Source organism: Aulonocara sp. 'chitande type north' Nkhata Bay, linkage group LG15 (genome assembly GCF_057382095.1).
Source record: "Aulonocara sp. 'chitande type north' Nkhata Bay isolate Kocher_YH1m ecotype deep benthic linkage group LG15, A_spYH_male_GT1.1, whole genome shotgun sequence".
NCBI classification, from domain to species: domain Eukaryota; kingdom Metazoa; phylum Chordata; class Actinopteri; order Cichliformes; family Cichlidae; genus Aulonocara; species Aulonocara sp. 'chitande type north' Nkhata Bay.
The window spans coordinates 28,252,257-28,269,710 of NC_141358.1; the positions used below are offsets into that span (position 1 = coordinate 28,252,257).

At 43.2% G+C, this 17,454-nt stretch overlaps 2 protein-coding genes across 10 annotated transcripts in view; one reads left to right on the forward strand and one right to left on the reverse strand.

Moving 5' to 3' along the window:
- Positions 1-3,639, reverse strand: part of brf1b (BRF1 general transcription factor IIIB subunit b) — a 15,228-nt gene extending 11,589 nt beyond the window's left edge. Inside the window, exons 1-4 of one of the 6 annotated variants that reach the window (XM_086265377.1) lie at positions 3,143-3,639; positions 1,520-1,728; positions 595-675; positions 349-522 (exon numbers count right to left, since the gene is read on the reverse strand). In XM_086265377.1, the coding sequence (XP_086121503.1) occupies positions 349-522; positions 595-675; positions 1,520-1,703 (439 nt within the window). In that variant the 5' untranslated portion in view covers positions 1,704-1,728; positions 3,143-3,639. The remainder of the gene's footprint in view (positions 1-348; positions 523-594; positions 676-1,519; positions 1,729-3,142) is intronic. The other 5 variants (XM_086265376.1, XM_086265375.1, XM_086265379.1 and 2 more) reach the window with 5 other exon arrangements.
- Positions 2,676-16,928, forward strand: xrcc3 (X-ray repair complementing 3). Of its 4 annotated transcripts, none has more exons than XM_086265390.1 (7): positions 2,676-3,718; positions 5,672-5,764; positions 5,846-6,043; positions 13,270-13,424; positions 13,492-13,704; positions 13,769-13,821; positions 13,907-16,928. In XM_086265390.1, exons 1-7 carry the CDS (start codon positions 3,664-3,666, stop codon positions 14,136-14,138), a joined length of 999 nt encoding a protein of 332 aa, XP_086121516.1. In that variant the 5' UTR covers positions 2,676-3,663; the 3' UTR covers positions 14,139-16,928. The 4 variants fall into 4 exon arrangements, with proteins under 4 accessions (XP_086121516.1, XP_086121514.1, XP_086121517.1 ...); XM_086265388.1 differs by having other exon boundaries at positions 2,678-3,718; positions 5,627-5,764; XM_086265389.1 differs by having other exon boundaries at positions 2,693-3,718; positions 5,627-5,764; positions 13,784-13,821.
- The last annotated feature ends 526 nt before the right edge of the window (positions 16,929-17,454 follow it).

The following is a 17,454-nucleotide window of genomic DNA, read 5'->3' on the forward strand; positions in this document are numbered from 1 at the left end:
GTATGTGCGATTGTCCGGTATATACGATCAACGCTCACACTTCACCCTTTAGCGTTCTCATGGTGTTCTCTACTACGTCCTCCTTACAACACACAGGGCGCACTGCGCTATAGGGCGCGCCGTACTTTTTGAAGAAAATCTAAGACTTTTAAGTGCGCCTTATGGTCGTGAAAATACGGTAGTTTTAAAAGAGGAGATGAGCTGCACACCTGAGCTACAGGTGAGGAAACCAGTTCAGTGGTTCACCTGGCTGCATGTAAACTGACTGTAGGCCATCGCGGTTTCAGAGTTCAGGTTTGTCTCGGCAGTTTGCACATGCTCAGTGGGTCAGAGTGGTTGCTAGGATACGTGGCGTGCCCTCAGTGCGGCACACAAGGTAGAGGCAGGCAGCGATGACGTGCTCTGTCTTGCGGCCCCGGGTCAGGTGTTTGCTGACGACTAGCTTGAAGAAGTTGAAGGCGGTGTCGAGGCAGTGCTGGTTGAGCTGCAACTGACTGCCCAGCTGCTGGATCTGACGCTTACCTGCACACACACAGGCTCGTTACACCTGTGGCTCACCTGGACACCCTGCCCCCAAACAGTCAAAGGACTCACCGTTCTGAAGTGTCTGGGCTCGCGACTCTTTACCAACGCTGGTGTGGAAACCAGAACCAAGAAGTGGCGCTTTAACGGGACCTGATGGGCAGGCAGAAAGACAGCTGTTCAGAGGACTTTGACTTTTGACACTGTAGTTGCTGCAGAGCATTTTGGGTAAAGACAGGTTAGTGTTAGACACTCATCACAGGCATGAAGTCAAAGTTGAGTGTTCATTCTAGGGTGGAATGATTGTATAGCAAACGTGTTTACTGACTTTAAAAATTCAATTCAATTTTATTTATATAACGCAAAATCACAACAACAGTCGGCTCAAGGCACTTTATATTGTAAGGCAGACCCTACAATAATACATACAGAGAAAAAACCAACAATCATATAACCCCCTATGAGTGAGCACTTTGGTGACAGTGGGAATGAAAAACTCCCTTTCAACAGGAAGAAACCTCCAGCAGAAGCAGGCTCAGGGAGGGGTGGCCATTTGCCATGACCACTTGGGGTGAGAGAAGGAAGACAGGATAAAAGACATGCTATGGAAGAGAGACAGAGATTAATAACAAGTATGCTTCGGTGCAGAAAGGTCTATTAACACATAGTGACTGAAGAATACTCAATGCATCATGGGATGATGGACATCAATTAATTACAACGAGGGGAATGCTCAGGTGGACATGTTTCTGATTCTGGATGAGAAGCTTTGAAACACAGCGACTTGTTTCTCATGATGTTTTCTTCTAAAACGTGGCACTAATTAAATTACCTGAACTGGTCAGAGAGACGTCCGAAGCCTGCTTGAGCTGTATCTGTGAAACCTGGATGGACTTCAGCAAACTCACATGGTCTCTGAAACTTGCTGATGCTGCGGATTACCAGCCCTTCCTGTTTCACCCTAAACCACCCTAACCTGCCTCTGTTGGCGTCTCACCATCAGCAGACACAAACTGTCCCACGGCGGACGACACGCCTCCGCTTCCCTCCACAAACTGGACCTCGGACACGATGATGTTGTCCTCCAGAACCGAACCACAGCTGGTGCACACGGCGCTGCCACGAGCCTGGTCCACGTCAATATCAGACCCCCCGCAGGTCCTGCACACCCGGGAGCTCATGGTGGAGGTCAGAGGTCAGCAGTCCCTGAGGTGGAGAGACCGGTTAAATATTAAACTTTCACATGACGATGAGTATGAAGGTCAACACAGGAAACAAGTCACTGTCATGTGTAGGATAGCTCCACTGTACACTCACTGATGATGACTCATACAACATTTCAGCCAGTCATATGTCTCCATCTCCTCCTATGTCACACCAACCCTCTGCATGTCCTCCTTCACTACATGGACGACCCTCTACCACTACCTCTGCTTCTCCATGTTCACCTTCCACCTTGTCTCCCTCTCATTCACACTCATGTATTCTATCTTGCTTCTACTCTTTCATACCTCCACCTGCTCCCTAATCTCACCTTAGGTCACAGTATCATCTGCAGACATTATCATCCACAGTGACCCCAGCCTGACCTCATCTTTCAGTGTGTTCATTACTACTGCAAACAAGAAAGAGCTCAGAGCAGATCCCTGATTCACTTTCACCCCCACCTTCATCCACCTGTGACTGCAGACATTAATAATTACAGACAGCAGACAGTGTGTGTGTGTGTGTCTTAAAGAGGATTCAAAACTCTGTGATTCAAACTTGGGTGACTCTTATTGGTTGCAGCTGTTACCTGTTTACATGTATGAAACAGTCTGATTGGCTCAGCTCAGAACAAATCTGATCAGCAGATCACTTTTAGTTAAAATGACAAGTTTTAAACCTTTTCCTACTTCCCTACACCACCACACATCACATCCTGTTCTCTGTGAATTTGTTGGATACTATTTAACTCCACCTCTTTGGCTTGCCTCCTTATGCAACACATGGAAGAGAACATGGAAGCTGTGAGTTAAGAAGACTCTGCTTAACTTTTGATAGATTGCCGTAAATGGAAAGGGATATTTCCTCACTTGAATGCATGGTTGTGTTACATCAGAGCCCTTTATTGTTAATTTTGAAGAAATTGAAACACTAAGATGGTAAGTTGCTGTTATCCTGATGTTAAAATCAAGATGACTGTTCTCTCTAAGTTGCCTACTGGGCAAACGGGTCAGCCGATCCGATGCAGTCACTATGGGTCTGCACTAGATACTGCATCACCTCGACCAACCTGAGACACACGCCAGATACTGTTCATGGGTTTCAGTTTGGCCTTCAACACCATCATCCCAGACATGTTCCACCAGAAGCTCACCCACCTCCACCTGCCAGTGGATCACCAGCTTCCTGATGCCCAGACCAGCACTGGCCTGTCACCATATCAGCAGCAGGTGAACTCAGACTCCCGCTGAGCTGCTCAATGGCGTTAGCAGGAAAATGTCGGTTTGTGATTTATGTCATAAAAACAAAGGTTGGAGTCCAGTCAGAGTTTTTTTTTCCTCTAACTTTATTTAAATATTTTTAATCAGCATCGGATGCTGCACCTGGAACATGTAAACAAATATAATCGGCTAACCTGAAACACCGGGACCGGGGAGCTCCTCTCCCAGAGATCTGGATCCACTCACCGGGAGAACTTCAGAGTCTGGTCCGTTAGAAACAGTGTTCCGTCCCAGAACACATCCGGTCACCTTATTGGCTGCTAATAACGGTTATTGATCAGTTATTGATCACTGACTGTTTTCAGATTGCAGTTTGTTTTCTTCCTGTGGCGCGCTGGAGTGACGTTACTCAATAGGCACAGGACATGAGTTGGTGACGTGGGTGTGGAAAGGAAAGCATTTGAATCCTAATAATTAAACCCTGAACGAATGTAACTGTTATCACGTCACCAATATGTTATATCATCTGGATTCGACTCAATGAAACAAACCGACTTCTTTTGACCCAGAAATAACCCCGCTCCTCCCCCCAGACTGTGTTGAACGGTACCACCCGGCGCCGCCTGATGACGTTTCTCGTTCGGCGGGTTATTTTCGATGCAGTGGCGCTTTTGATGTAAACAAACACACAGTCGGACGGACGGAGGTCAGCGGGATGAACTGCGACCAACTACTGCTCCACCCGCGGGTCAGCGCTGCCCTGAGGAGAGGTAACAGCACCGAGCTCATCTTATGTTATTAATCTGCAGTTATTCCAACTATTCTGGATTTAACAGGGAGCCACTGAGGGGAAGCCAATATAGGAGAAATATGGTCTCTCTCTATAGTTTTTTTTCTCTCTTTTTAAACCTTTATTTAAAGGTCAGTACAAAGTAGAATTAAAACAGTATTACATTGAAGGTGTTGTACTTAAAGAAATTGTAAACCACAAACAAACAAACGACCATTTTTCAGAACCTACAATACGCATACCGGTACGCTAAGGGGAGAAGTTTAACTGATTAAGCCAAAGAGTAAAGATTGGAGGATCTTTATTTTTTCACATACAACCATAGCCTTTGGGGTTAGTAGAATTCTTAATTGAATTTAGATATTATAAAAGCTCATAGGAGTATACATAAAAGGAGGGATGTCTCCCTAAACATTTGGATTTGTGAATATGAAATTTAACCTTTAAGATTAACAAGTTAATCATATACCTGTTATCAATGTTGAATTGTCTTTAGTTTTTGTGGAACCCAAATAATACGTAGTTTCAGAACAGTGCAAATCCTTTAAATACATGTTCTGAGATAAAAACACATAATCTCTGCCAGAAGTCTTACCAACAACAGTTTGTATTGGAGATGCCAGTGGCCTGTGGTATGAAGGGATATTAGTGTTTATTCTTATAAAGCATACAAACCCCTGAAGGTATAGACCCAAATGCTTTAATATAATTGTCATGATTTATTGCTAAATATCTTTTAGTAAAGATGGCGCTGGAGTGACGGCAGCCTTTCCAAGTAATAGACCTCAATACTTGAAATGTGCAATTCACTTGTATTTTTATTTTTTATTCCTATTTATTCTATTTATCCCCTTCGTATATTTTATTTATATTGTCTCTGTATTTATATATATATGTGTGTGTGTGTGTGTGTGTGTGTGTGTGTGTGTGTGTGTGTGTGTGTGTGTGTGTATATATATATATAATATTCTGTAACTCTGTAACTTCTGTCGGTGCTGTGCTTTTTTGGAAATCGAATTTCCCAGAGGAACCCACCCGAGGGATTAATAAAGTTCTATCTTATCTTATCTTATCTTAAATTGAAATGTAGACAAAATTCGTCATATGAGAAAAGCATACAATTTGAATCGAATAATTGGTTGACTAAAATAATGTTGTTCCTAAACTAAGAAAAAAGTTTTCTTTATATAGGATATCCTTGTTATTCCAAATATTATAACTGTGTAGACTAATCTCTCTCTCTCTCTAGTCCCTGTCAGTACTCTTGCTACAGCATTTTGAAATAACTGAAGGTATTTTCGGGGAGTTTTTGCTAGATCTTCATAATAATGAACCAGCCTAGAAGTAATAAATGCATAAGCTAGTTTTTCAGCATCACTCTGAGACAGGGTAGCTCTAATTTTAGAGATATTGTGCAAATGGAAGAAAGCAGTCCTACATAATACCTACAGCATCCTCTAATTGTTCTAATAGGATATCATGGTCGACAGTATCGAACACTGCATTGAGGTCTAGCAGGACAAGCAAAGAGATGAGTCCACTGTCAGAGGCCATAAGAAGATCATTTGTAACCTTCACTAAAGCTGTTTCTGTGCTGTGATGAACTCTGAAACCTGACTGAAACTCTTCAAATAAGCTATTCCTCTGCAGATGATCTGTTAGCTGTTTGACAACTACTCTTTCAAGAATGTTTAAGATGAAAGGAAGGTTAGAGGTTGGCCTGTAATTAGCTGAGACAGCTGGCTCTTTTTAAGAATCCATTCAAATTATTACAGATTAGACAGTGAACACCAAAGATTCAGAGATGTGATGAATTGCTTGGACTTCCTTTTTTTTGTGGTTGTTTCCATTGTTTCCACGGTAACCACTTGTGCTTCTCCTGCTGCAGTTCAGCTAAAGTCTGTGAAGGATGTGGTTTGTGCTTCTGCTCCAGACCTGCAGAGACTCACCGGTTTGTCCAACTCTGATGTCCAGCAGCTGATCACTGCTGCCGCTGCCGTCTGCAGAAGGCACCCTCCAATCACAGGTCAGGAGAAGAGTCTTACTGGACACACTGTGTGATGTGATATCATGCATTAACCAAGTGTGTGTGTGTGTATGTGTTCAGCACAGCAGCTGCAGCACGGCGTGTCTGGCGCCCAGCTCAGGCTCGGCTGTCCAGTTCTGGACCGCCTTTTGAGGGGCGGTTTGCCTGTGGGGGGCATCACTGAGCTGGCTGGAGAGAGTGGCACCGGCAAGACTCAGGTGGGCCTGCAGCTCAGCCTCTCGGTGCAGTACCCAGCAGAGCACGGAGGGCTGGGAGCAGGTCAGTGAACGCACCATGATTTTGCCAATCAGTAGGTTTGTGATACATTCAGTGAAAAGGTTGTGGCTAAGCAGCTTACAGCAGTTTTGGATAAACACAATATTCTTGACAAATTTCAGTCTGGCTTACGCAGAGCTCATTCTACTGAAACAGCCCTTCTTAGAGTTTCCAGTGACATTTTGATGCAAAACGATGCGGGAAAATGTTCTGTTCTGCTGATGTTGGACCTCACGTTGGCCTTTGATGCAGCTTACCATCACGTTCTGCTTGAAAGGCTGAAATATCAAATCAAATCAAATCACTTTTTATTGTCACATCACATGTGCAGGTACATTGGTACAGCACATGTGAGTGAAATTCTTGTGTGCGAGCTTCACAAGCAACAGAGTTGTGCAAAATACAATAATGTAAACAAGCAAAATACAAGAATGGCTACATCTGAAACTAATAAATATATGTACAATATATAATAGTATATGCATTTCTGGATGTGTATACTAAATATTTTTCTACGTGTGTGTGTGTGTGTGTGTGTGTGTGTGTGTGTGTGTGTGTGTGTGTGTACATATTTTACAAATTAAATAGAGTAAACAATAAATAAAATATATAAAATAAAATATACAAAGTGAGACATGTGCAAAACAGTGGCGTTACTGTACAGTATGGAGTGCATAATGTTAAAGTTCCAGTAGTGAAGCTGAGGTGTCTATGAAGTGTTCAGCAGTCTGATGGAAGCAGTCTGAACAGTTTATGGCTGGGGTGACTGGAGTCCTTGATGATCCTCCCCGCTTTCCTCAGGCACTGCTTCCTGTAGATGTCTTGGAGGGAGGGAAGCTCACCTCCAATTATCCAATTATATTGGGTCGGTGTATATGGATCTGCCTTAAAGTGGTTCTCCTCATATCTGTATGAATGATACTTTTCTGTGGCAGTTTCTAAGTACTTCCCTCACCTACGGTGTGCCACAAGATTCTGTATTGGGGCCTTTATTGTTTTTAATACATCTACTTCCTCTCCAGCATATTTTGAGCCCCTTTGAGGACATTTGCTACCACTGCTATGCAAATGACATCCAGTTATACTTTTTGTTTTTAAGCCCCAAGATGTTTGAATCTGAATTCCTCGTACAGTGGGGCAAAAAAGTATTTAGTCAGCCACCGATTGTGGAAGTTCCCCCACTTAAAATGATGACAGAGGTCAGTAATTTGCACCAGAGGTACACTTCAACTGTGAGAGACAGAATGAAAAAAAAATCCATGAATTCACATGGTAGGATTTGTAAAGAATTTATTCGTAAATTAGGTTGGAAAATAAGTATTTGGTCACCTCAAACAAGGAAAATCTCTGGCTCTCACAGACCTGTAACGTCCTCTGTAAGAAGCTTTTCTGTCCCCCACTCGTTACCTGTATGAATGGCACCTGTTTGAACTCATCATCTGTATAAAAGACACCTGTCCACAGCCTCAAACAGTCAGACTCCAAACTCCGCCATGGCAAAGACCAAAGAGCTTTCGAAGGACACCAGGAAAAGTATTGTAGACCTGCACCACACTGGGAAGAGTGAATCTACAATAGGCAAGCAGCTTGGTGTGAAAAAATCAACTGTGGGAGCAATCATCAGAAAATGGAAGATATACAAGACCACTGATAATCTCCCTCGATCTGGGGCTCCACGCAAGATCTCATCCCGTGGGGTCAAAATGATCATGAGAACGGTGAGCAAAGATCCCAGAACCACACGGGGGGACCTGGTGAATGACCTGCAGAGAGCTGGGACCAAAGTAATAAAGGTCACCATCAGTAACACACTACAACGGCAGGGAATCAAATCCCGCAGTGCCAGACGTGTTCCGCTGCTGAAGCCAGTGCATGTCCAGGCCCGTCTGAAGTTTGCCAGAGAGCACATTGGTTTCATCTGACCACATGACATTCTCCCAATCCTCTGCTGTATCATCAAAGTAGAACTTTTTGGTATAAACTCAACTCGTCGTGTTTGGAGGAAGAAGAATACTGAGTTGCATCCCAAGAACACCATACCTACTGTGAAGCATGGGGGTGGAAACATCATGCTATGGGGCTGTTTTTCTGCCAAGGGGACAGGACGACTGATCCGTGTTAAGGACAGAATGAATGGGGCCATGTATCGTGAGATTTTGAGCCAAAACCTCCTTCCATCAGTGAGAACTTTGAAGATGAAACGAGGCTGGGTCTTCCAACATGACAATGATCCAAAACACACCGCCCGGGCAACAAAGGAGTGGCTCCGTAAGAAGCATTTGAAAGTCCTGGAGTGGCCTAGCCAGTCTCCAGACCTCAACCCCATAGAAAATCTGTGGCGGGAGTTGAAAGTCCGTGTTGCTCGGCGACAGCCCCAAAACATCACTGCTCTCGAGAAGATCTGCATGGAGGAATGGGCCAAAATACCAGCTACTGTGTGTAAAAACCTGGTAAAGACCTATAGTAAATGTTTGACCTCTGTTATTGCCAACAAAGGTTATGTTACAAAGTATTGAGTTGTATTTTTGTTATTGACCAAATATTTATTTTCCACCCTGATTTACGAATAAATTCTTTACAAATCCTACCATGTGGATTCATGGATTTTTTTTTTTTCACATTCTGTCTCTCACAGTTGAAGTGTACCTCTGGTGCAAATTACTGACCTCTGTCATCATTTTAGGTGGGGGAACTTGCACAATCGGTGGCTGACTAAATACTTTTTTGCCCCACTGTATGTGCTCCTGACAGACATGTACCTAAGATAATGAATGCTTTTGGTCCCCTTTCGATATTTGTGAAGTCAGCTATCAGGAACCTTCATTTGCTCCCTGTTAAATCCAGAATTGAATTCAAAATCCTGCTCCTCACATACAAGGTCTTAAATAATCAGGTCCCGTCTTATCTTAATGACCTTATAGGACCATATCACCCCATTAGAGCACTTCGCTCTCGCACTGCAGGCTTACTTGTTGTTCCTAGAGTATTTAAAAGTAGAATGGGTGGGTAAGGCTTCATTTTTCAGGCCCCTCTTCTGTGGAACCAGCTTCCAGTTTGGATTCGGGAGACAGACACTTTCTCTACTTTTAAGATTAGGCTTAAAACATTCCTGTTGGCTAACTATATGTTAGGGCTGGACCAGGTGACCCTGAATCCTCCCTTAGTTATGCTGCAATAGGCATAGGCTGCTGGGGGACTCCCATGATGCATTGAGTTTTTCATTTTCAGTCACCTTCTTCACTCACTATATGTTAATAGCCCTCTCTGCATTGAATCATACTTGTTATTAATCTCTGTCTCTCTTCTACAGCATGCCTTTTATCCTGTCTTCCTTCTCTCACCCCAACCGGTCGCAGCAGATGGCCACACGTTCCTGAGGCTGGTTCTGCCGGAGGTTTCTTCCTGTTAAAAGGAAGTTTTTCCTTCCCACTGTCGCCAAAGTGCTTGCTCATAGGGGGTCATTTTATTGCTGTTTTTTTCTGTGTATGTATTATTGTAGGGTCTACCTTACAATCAATGTTCCCTCTAATTTTTCACGTGTCTGAGCGAACACACAAACTCCCTGAGCGATCCCTTGGACCACTGTGAGCGACATCACACGTGTGCACTGTGGTCACGCCAGCGTTTACATTTATGTTAGACTACTTTTAATTAACTGCTTTAGCCCATTTACAATGAAAATGTAAAAAAAAAAAAATCTAGTCATTGACCTGTGTAGTATGTTAACACTATTGGAAGTAAAAAATAACTTGAAGTCCAATTTCGAAAACACAACTTTCTTTTCTTTCTTTGTTTTTTTTTTTTTGTTTTGTTTTGTTTTTTGTTTTTTTTAAATATATAAAGCTTTGACTTATTATGAGTCTGTGGTCTGGGAGAGAGTCCTGTAACTCTGTCTGCAAAATATAGTACATAATGACCAATGCTGGGCAATTAATTATATAGTTACGTCTTCAAAAAAGTAACTGAGTTATGCAAACAACATTTTTTGCAGCTATTTTTTTTTTTTAATGCAGCCAAGGCGTTTTTTAAACTAACATTTCAAACTATTTACAGAACAATCAGCTGTTCTGCATCAAATCTGATGCCACACAAATAATTTGTGCCACTCCAAAAAATAATTTCTGTCCACTATAAGATAAAGGAGAACAACAGCCTGATACGTCTGGGAAGGTTCTCAGTCATCCAGGTCATCGTAGTCAAAGGAGCTTGCAAAGAAAAGCGTCTGGACTTCTTTAAGTTGCTTGAAGACGTTTCACCTCTCATCCGAGAAGCTTCTTCAGTTCTAAGGTCAAATGGTGGAGAGTCCCAGATATAAACCTAGTGGGCGTAACCCCCCACAGAGGGACAAAAGGACCCCCTGATGATCCTCTAATCGCCTGAGCCAAGGTGTGAAACTGGGTGTGGGTCCCAATCAGCCAGAGTTTCGGGTGAGTTCATTGTGAAACCTGGCCCCACCTTATCATGCGAACTCCTGAGATCAGATGGCCCAGGATGTGAGTGGGCGTTAAGGCGTCTGGGAAGGGATCTCAAAACTGGATTATAAATGGCAGAGAGTTGGTGTCGTAAAACCACCGCCTCTGTTCAAAGATGGTCGCTCACAGTGGACATAGATGGCTTCTTTCACTCGTCTTTCAAACCATCTGTCCTCTCTGTCCAAAATGTGAACATTGGCATCCTCGAAAGAGTGACCTTTATCCTTAAGATGCAGATGGACAGCTGAGTCTTGTCCTGTGGAGGTGGCTCTTCTGTGTTGTGCCATGCGCTTGTGAAGTGGCTGTTTGGTCTCTCCAATGTAGAGGTCTGGGCATTCCTCGCTGCACTATACAGCATACACCACATTGTTAAGTCTGTGTTTTGGCATTTTGTCTTTCGGGTGAACCAGTTTTTGTCTGAGCGTGTTGCTGGGTCTGAAATGCACCGGGATGTCATGCTTGGAGAAAACTCTCCTGAGTTTTTCTGATACACCGGCTACATAGGGGATGACAACATTGTTGCGTCTGTCTTTCTTATCCTCCCTCGCTGGTGTCTGGTCTTCTTTTCTGTGCCTCTTTGCTGACTTTAAGAACGCCCATTTAATGATGGTTTGAAAGACGAGTGAAAGAAGCCATCTATGTCCACTGTGAGCGACCATCTTTGAACAGAGGCGGTGGTTTACGACACCAACTCTCTGCCATCTATAATCCAGTTTTGAGATCCCTTCCCAGACGCCTTAACGCCCACTCACATCCTGGGCCATCTGATCTCAGGAATTCGCATGATAAGGTGGGGCCAGGTTTCACAATGAACTCACCCGAAACTCTGGCTGATTGGGACCCACACCCAGTTTCACACCTTGGCTCAGGCGATTAGAGGATCATCAGGGGGTCCTTTTGTCCCTCTGTGGGGGGTTACGCCCACTAGGTTTATATCTGGGACTCTCCACCATTTGACCTTAGAACTGAAGAAGCTTCTCGGATGAGAGGTGAAACGTCTTCAAGTAACTTAAAAGAAGTCCAGACGCTTTTCTTTGCAAGCTCCTTTGACAACAGCCTGATACCTGCAGGCCTGACAACAGGAGATGTATCACTCCTGTAACACCTGTAACATTCAGCAGTCGCCTCATTGTTCTGACACACACAACAAAACTATTGACTACACTACACACTAACTACACAGGATTTGCACTAAACGTCTCAAATCTCTCACATCTCAAAACACCTCCATCACTCCTAAAACTTCCCCCCGTTTCTTAACAACTAAATGCCACATTGCCATATCATTTTTTGTTTGGTTGACATGGTACTTTTTTGGACGAATAGGAAAGGGAGAGGGGGGTAGGGTTTGTTTTTGCTCACAGGCAGAGAGTGTTTTCGAGCCTTTTTTTCGTATAAAACGCCGTTTTTACCGTTTCTTCCCGCAGTAAATATAAACAACGATAGTATTCAGGAAGAAAACCAAACATTGCAGATATTTTTATCATAATTATGGTTTTACGTGGCCTATCAACTCAATTTAAAAACTAGTATAAAGTCCACACTTTTTCCGTCAATTGTTCCGTCTGTCCTGCTCACATCTCCAATGGTTGTACACGTTGTCATTAACGTGGCTTCACTCCACATCAGCCACGGCGCTTTGCTAGCTAAAACACCGGTGTCAGCATATAAGAACGTTGTCATAGCCTGTCAACGATGTTGATTAGCTGCGTATGTGCGAATGTGAATCGCATTATTGGCTGGACTATGGGATAAGATGGCATCGTTCTAATCCCATATGGGAGCAGCCAGTCACTTACTGACTAACACTGCAAAACAGAATTGTCAAAGTATTAATTTTAATTTCAATTCAGGTTAGAATTTTTGTGCGCAGAGACCGTGCCTACAGTGCGCAATTGCGCACGTGCGCAGCTTAGAGGGAACATTGTTTACAATATAAATCGCCTTGAGGCGACTGTTGTTGTGATTTGGCGCTATATAAATAAAATTGACCCACCTCTCACTTTGGATGCTCATGTCAAATCTCTGGTTTGGTCTTGGTTTTATCACTTAAGAAACATTGCTAAATTAAGCCCTATTGTATCTCGCACTGAACTGGAGTTGTTATACATGCATTCATTTCATCATGATTAGACTACTGTAATTCACTGTTTACATGTCTAAGCAAAAACTCCTTGGAGCATCTGATGATTGTTCAAAACGCTGCAGCAAGGCTTCCGGCCAGATCATCAAAGTACTCACATGTGACACCGTTGCTAATACAGTTGCACTGCCTCCCCATTAAATTCAGAGTCCATTTTAAGATTCTGGTTCTGACCTTCATGGACAAGCACCAGCTTGCATCATTGAACTTTTAAAGCCCTATGTCCCTAGCAGGTCCCTGAGGTCATGTGATCAAGCCCTACTTGTTATTCAGCATACAAGGCTGAGAACTAAGGGAGACAGAGCTTTTACCACTGTGGCTCCCAGACCATGGAACTCTCTCCTACTGAGCTTAAGATCTGTGGACTCAGTAGTCTCTTTTTAATAACAACTAAAAACACATTTTTAAATTTGCATTTTTGTTAACTTTTGTCTGTTTTTGTTTTATACTTAATCTCTGTGTGAAGCACTTTGTAATCTTTTATCTAGAAAAGTGCTATATAAATAAAAATTTACTTACTTACTTTACCTGTTCAATGACCTGCTGATTTGTAAGTTAATAAATAACCTCTGATATGTCACATTCATTATTTGTGTGTTCGTTGTTGGTTCCAGGTGCGTTGTATGTCTGCACTGAGGACTCATTTCCCATTAAGCGTCTGCACCAGCTGATTGGCGAGCAAGTCTGTCTGCGTTCTGACGTTCCTGCGGACCTTGTAAGCAGTCTTCGCTTCAGCGACCACGTTTACATTGAGCATACCGCGGATCTGGTAAGTCTGATCATGCGACATCTGTTCAGACCCCGTTACAACCCATAACTTCTTGCTCTGTCCTCAGGATTCCCTCCTGGTGTGCCTAACACGCCGTGCCCGCCTCCTACTGACACGCGGTCTGGTGCGACTAATCGTGGTCGACTCAGTGGCAGCGCTGTTCAGGACCGAGTTCCAGGCCGATGATTGGCTAGAGAGGAACAGACAGCTACTCACCTTCTCCTCCATGCTGCATCACCTGAGTCAGGAGTTCAGCACACCTGTGCTCTGCATCAACCAGGTAACACCATCCAGGTAGCACACCAGAGTTCAGTCTCTTATCTCTGACCACTAATCAGTGACAGGTGTTTGTTTTCCAGGTAACAGATGTTTTCAGCCAATCACACAACAGTATGGGGTAAATCAGATATCTTCTTTATGAGCTGATCACATTTTGACCTTTGACCTCAGAACCACTTCAGCATAAATTTCCTCCTACTCAGGCCTTCGCTGTCCACCGTGTCTCCTGCTCTTGGGTTGGCGTGGGCCAATCAGGTGATGGTTCGGCTGATGATGAGCCGTCTCCAAGGAACGGTCGTCCGTGGTGACCAGAGCAGTGCTCTCCGCAGGTTGGAGGTGGTGTTTGCGCCTCACCTGGCACGTGACGGACAAAACGCTGCCGTGTGGAGGGAGGGGCTCAGAGGAGTTGAGAGCTGGACTTCAAATAGAAAATAAACTTTATTAAACAGCATCAGTAGCATCAGATTATTAAAGAGTGATCACACTGTTTCCTGACTGTTCTGAAGGTTGTGGACACTGATGCATTGACTGGGGGTCAGACAGGTGTGTTAGTGGCCTCATATCTCTTTGATCTGGACAGAATGAGCTGGGAGGTCCAGACTGATACATGATCCTGATTTTGCTGTGCAGGTGGACTCTGGTCTGTTCAGGAGCCTATGATTCGGTTCTGGTTGACCCGCTAAAGTGGATTCAGATTATTTTCAGACTGAACCTTTTCAATTCAATTCAATTTTATTTATATAACGCCAGATCACAACAAAAGTCGCCTCAAGGCGCTTCATAGATACAGAGAAAAACCCAACAATCATATGACCCCCTATGAGCAAGCACTTTGGCGACAGTGGGAAGGAAAAACTCCCTTTTAACAGGAAGAAACCTCCGGCAGAACCAGGCTCAGGGAGGGGCGGGGCCATCTGCTGTGACCGGTTGGGGTGAGAGAAGGAAGACAGGATATAAGACATGCTGTGGAAGAGAGACAGAGGTTAATAACAGATATGATTCAATGCAGAGAGGTCTATTAATACATAGTGAGTGAGAAAGGTGACTGAAAATGAAAAACTCAATGCCTCATGGCAATCCCCCGGCAGCCTACGTCTATTGCAGCATAACTAAGGGAGGATTCAGGGTCACCTGGTCCAGCCCTAACTATATGCTTTAGCAAAAAGGAAAGTTTTAAGCCTAATCTTAAAAGTAGAGAGATAGTGTCTGTCTCCCGAATCCAAACTGGAAGCTGGTTCCACAGAAGAGGGGCCTGAAAACTGAAGGCTCTCCCTCCCATTCTACTTTTAAATACTCTAATGTCATTTGACATGATTTAGTGACTGAACATATTTAACAGGAAGTGTAATCAGATTACAGCAGAAATAGAAGCGGTGTCTGCAGCAGCCTGAAAGTTTTGTCAGCCTGATCGTTAAGCAGGCGTTCACATCAGCTTCCAGCTGTGACTCGTTTATCCCTTTAAATATGTTACTGCTTTGAGGATCCAGTTTTAAATCTTGTTACGTGTCTTGATGGTTTGGTGCTGCATTCCTGCGGCCTGTGAAACAGCTAATCTTGGATGTTTCTTGATCCAATGTTGATTTAGTAACTTTTATGTACTTTTTCAGCTGAGGTTTTTAAATGTGCTATAGAAGTAATCTTTTTACTTGACATGAATGTCCTAAGTAAAAAAAATATGCTTTTTGTTGAGGACCAACAGTGATGCTGTGTACGAGAAACTACTTTCTAAAGAAGCTTGGGTCCTTTAATGTGTGCAGCAGGATGTTGGAGATGTTCTACCAGTCTGTGGCAGCAAGAGCCGTTTACTCTGCTGAAGGGCAGCATCAGTGCAGAGATGCAGCTGAATCAACAAACTAATCCACAAGACTGCAAGCATCATTGGTCAGAATTTGGAAGTGTTTGAGTCGAATCATGGACAGCCCATCACCCCCACAGTAGAGCTCGTCCTCCGTCAGACTGATTCAACCTCACTGTCACTGCTATCATGTGTGAACACGTGTTTCTATTGTAGCCTCATGCAGCTGCTTTTCTTAGATTTGTGATTATTGTTCATATTATTTATTAATGTAATTTTTTCTCCTACACTGTGTTAGCTAAAAGACAAGCACTAAAGCACTTTTCTTTGCTTTTTTAAACATTTGTATCATAGTATAAGGCAGGGGTCGTCCACCTTTCTGATGAGTGCCATCTAAAATTTCCTCAGAAGTCAATGTGCCATATCAACCATTGCATTAGCAATAAATTTAATAACGCTCTATATCAACAGTTACACACTATATAGAACAACTTTATAGATCTATATTTGTTGGCATGTTGGCGTCGCCTCTGTCAGTGCGCCCCAGGGCGGCTGTAGCTACACTGTAGCTTGCCATCACCAGTGTGTGAATGTGTGTGTGTGTGTATAGTGTAAAGCGCTTTGGGGTCCTTAGGAACAAGTAAAGCGCTATACAAATACAGACCATTTACCATTAGTACACTATTGTATTTCCGTGGTGCTGATGCTGCGCTGAGTGGACAGCTCTGAGGCATTTGAAGTGTCGGAATGTGGAAATTTCAACATCGCTTGAAAAAACTGTCAGCTAGCAAGGTCCCTCTCACCGTTAGGCTAGGTGATTTTTGGCCAATTACAAGTTGAATCTGGTAATTGGGTAATTAGCTAAGATGCCGTCATTAAGAAGCAACACAACTAATGTGTCTATGCGAGCTAACTTGCGATGTGCATCGGTGCCCTTTATTTTTAATGCACCTTCTCAGAGTAATTCACTGCGGGTCGTGCCATCAGTTAACCCTTTTCGTGCCAGCTGTGGCAGGCGTGCACAGGGTTGCCGACCCCTGGTATAAGGTCTCAAAGGGATTGTTACTTAATTGATCCAAACATTTCATTCATTTTGTAGTTTGAAAACCAAAACCGTCAGACTATTGCCTCGCACGGATCTTTGTTGCAGCCTATCCTCTAGCTCGGCTAATGTCGCCATCCTTTTACTGCGCCTGCAGTTTCACTGCCATAACAACAGGAAACCAACCCAATCTTTCAACATAAAAGAAGCAAGAGAGTATCCCGGTGTTGTGGCAAAAAGTGGATTGCCTGCCAAAAACTGATTTCCAATGTTTGCGTGTGTTTTTTTATTTTTTATGTGTAATATCGTTACGTTGCTAAAAAGTCTTTGGTGAACAGGTATTACAAAGTGGTTATATATAAAATTAAAAAATTACCTGTTTCTCAAGTATCATTGTGACTGTGTTATTGCACTTACATTATAATCAATCAGCTCCCTTTTGTCCACTTACAATATATTTACAGAACTATTTTTGCATTTGTTGCAATTTCAGCTGTCCTCTTGGTCAGATTACTCTTAAAAGATATTTTTAAAGTCAATATTTTTTTTAAAACTGCAAACATAAAGGATACATAAATCTCACTGCCAAAAACTGATTGCGGCTTCTACCTTGTTACAGGAATGTTGTTTGTTGCTCAAGATGACGTGATATCATTCATGAGGGATACATTTGATATATGTTTCACATATTATACACTAACAAGAAGGCAGTTTTTGGCAGACAATCACCGGTGTGGATGGTACAGCCACATTTAGAAAAATAAAAAGCCATTATTGGTCATTTTAAGAAATAGCAGTGGTAATGTGCAGATTACAGCTGTTGTTTCAGGACAAAGTGCCGCTGTGTTAGCGAGGACGTACTTTCCGTTGTAGTAATAAAGGAAACAATTTGTCTTTGGAATCATAAACACAGG

Bases quoted from the DNA above. Each gene is read 5' to 3' on its own strand.
- xrcc3 (XM_086265388.1), top strand. From the start codon at position 3,664: ATGAACTGCGACCAACTACTGCTCCACCCGCGGGTCAGCGCTGCCCTG. The intron at 3,719-5,626 runs GTAACAGCACCG...CTCCTGCTGCAG, and splicing joins CAGCGCTGCCCTGAGGAGAG to TTCAGCTAAAGTCTGTGAAG. The intron at 13,425-13,491 runs GTAAGTCTGATC...CTCTGTCCTCAG, and splicing joins TTGAGCATACCGCGGATCTG to GATTCCCTCCTGGTGTGCCT.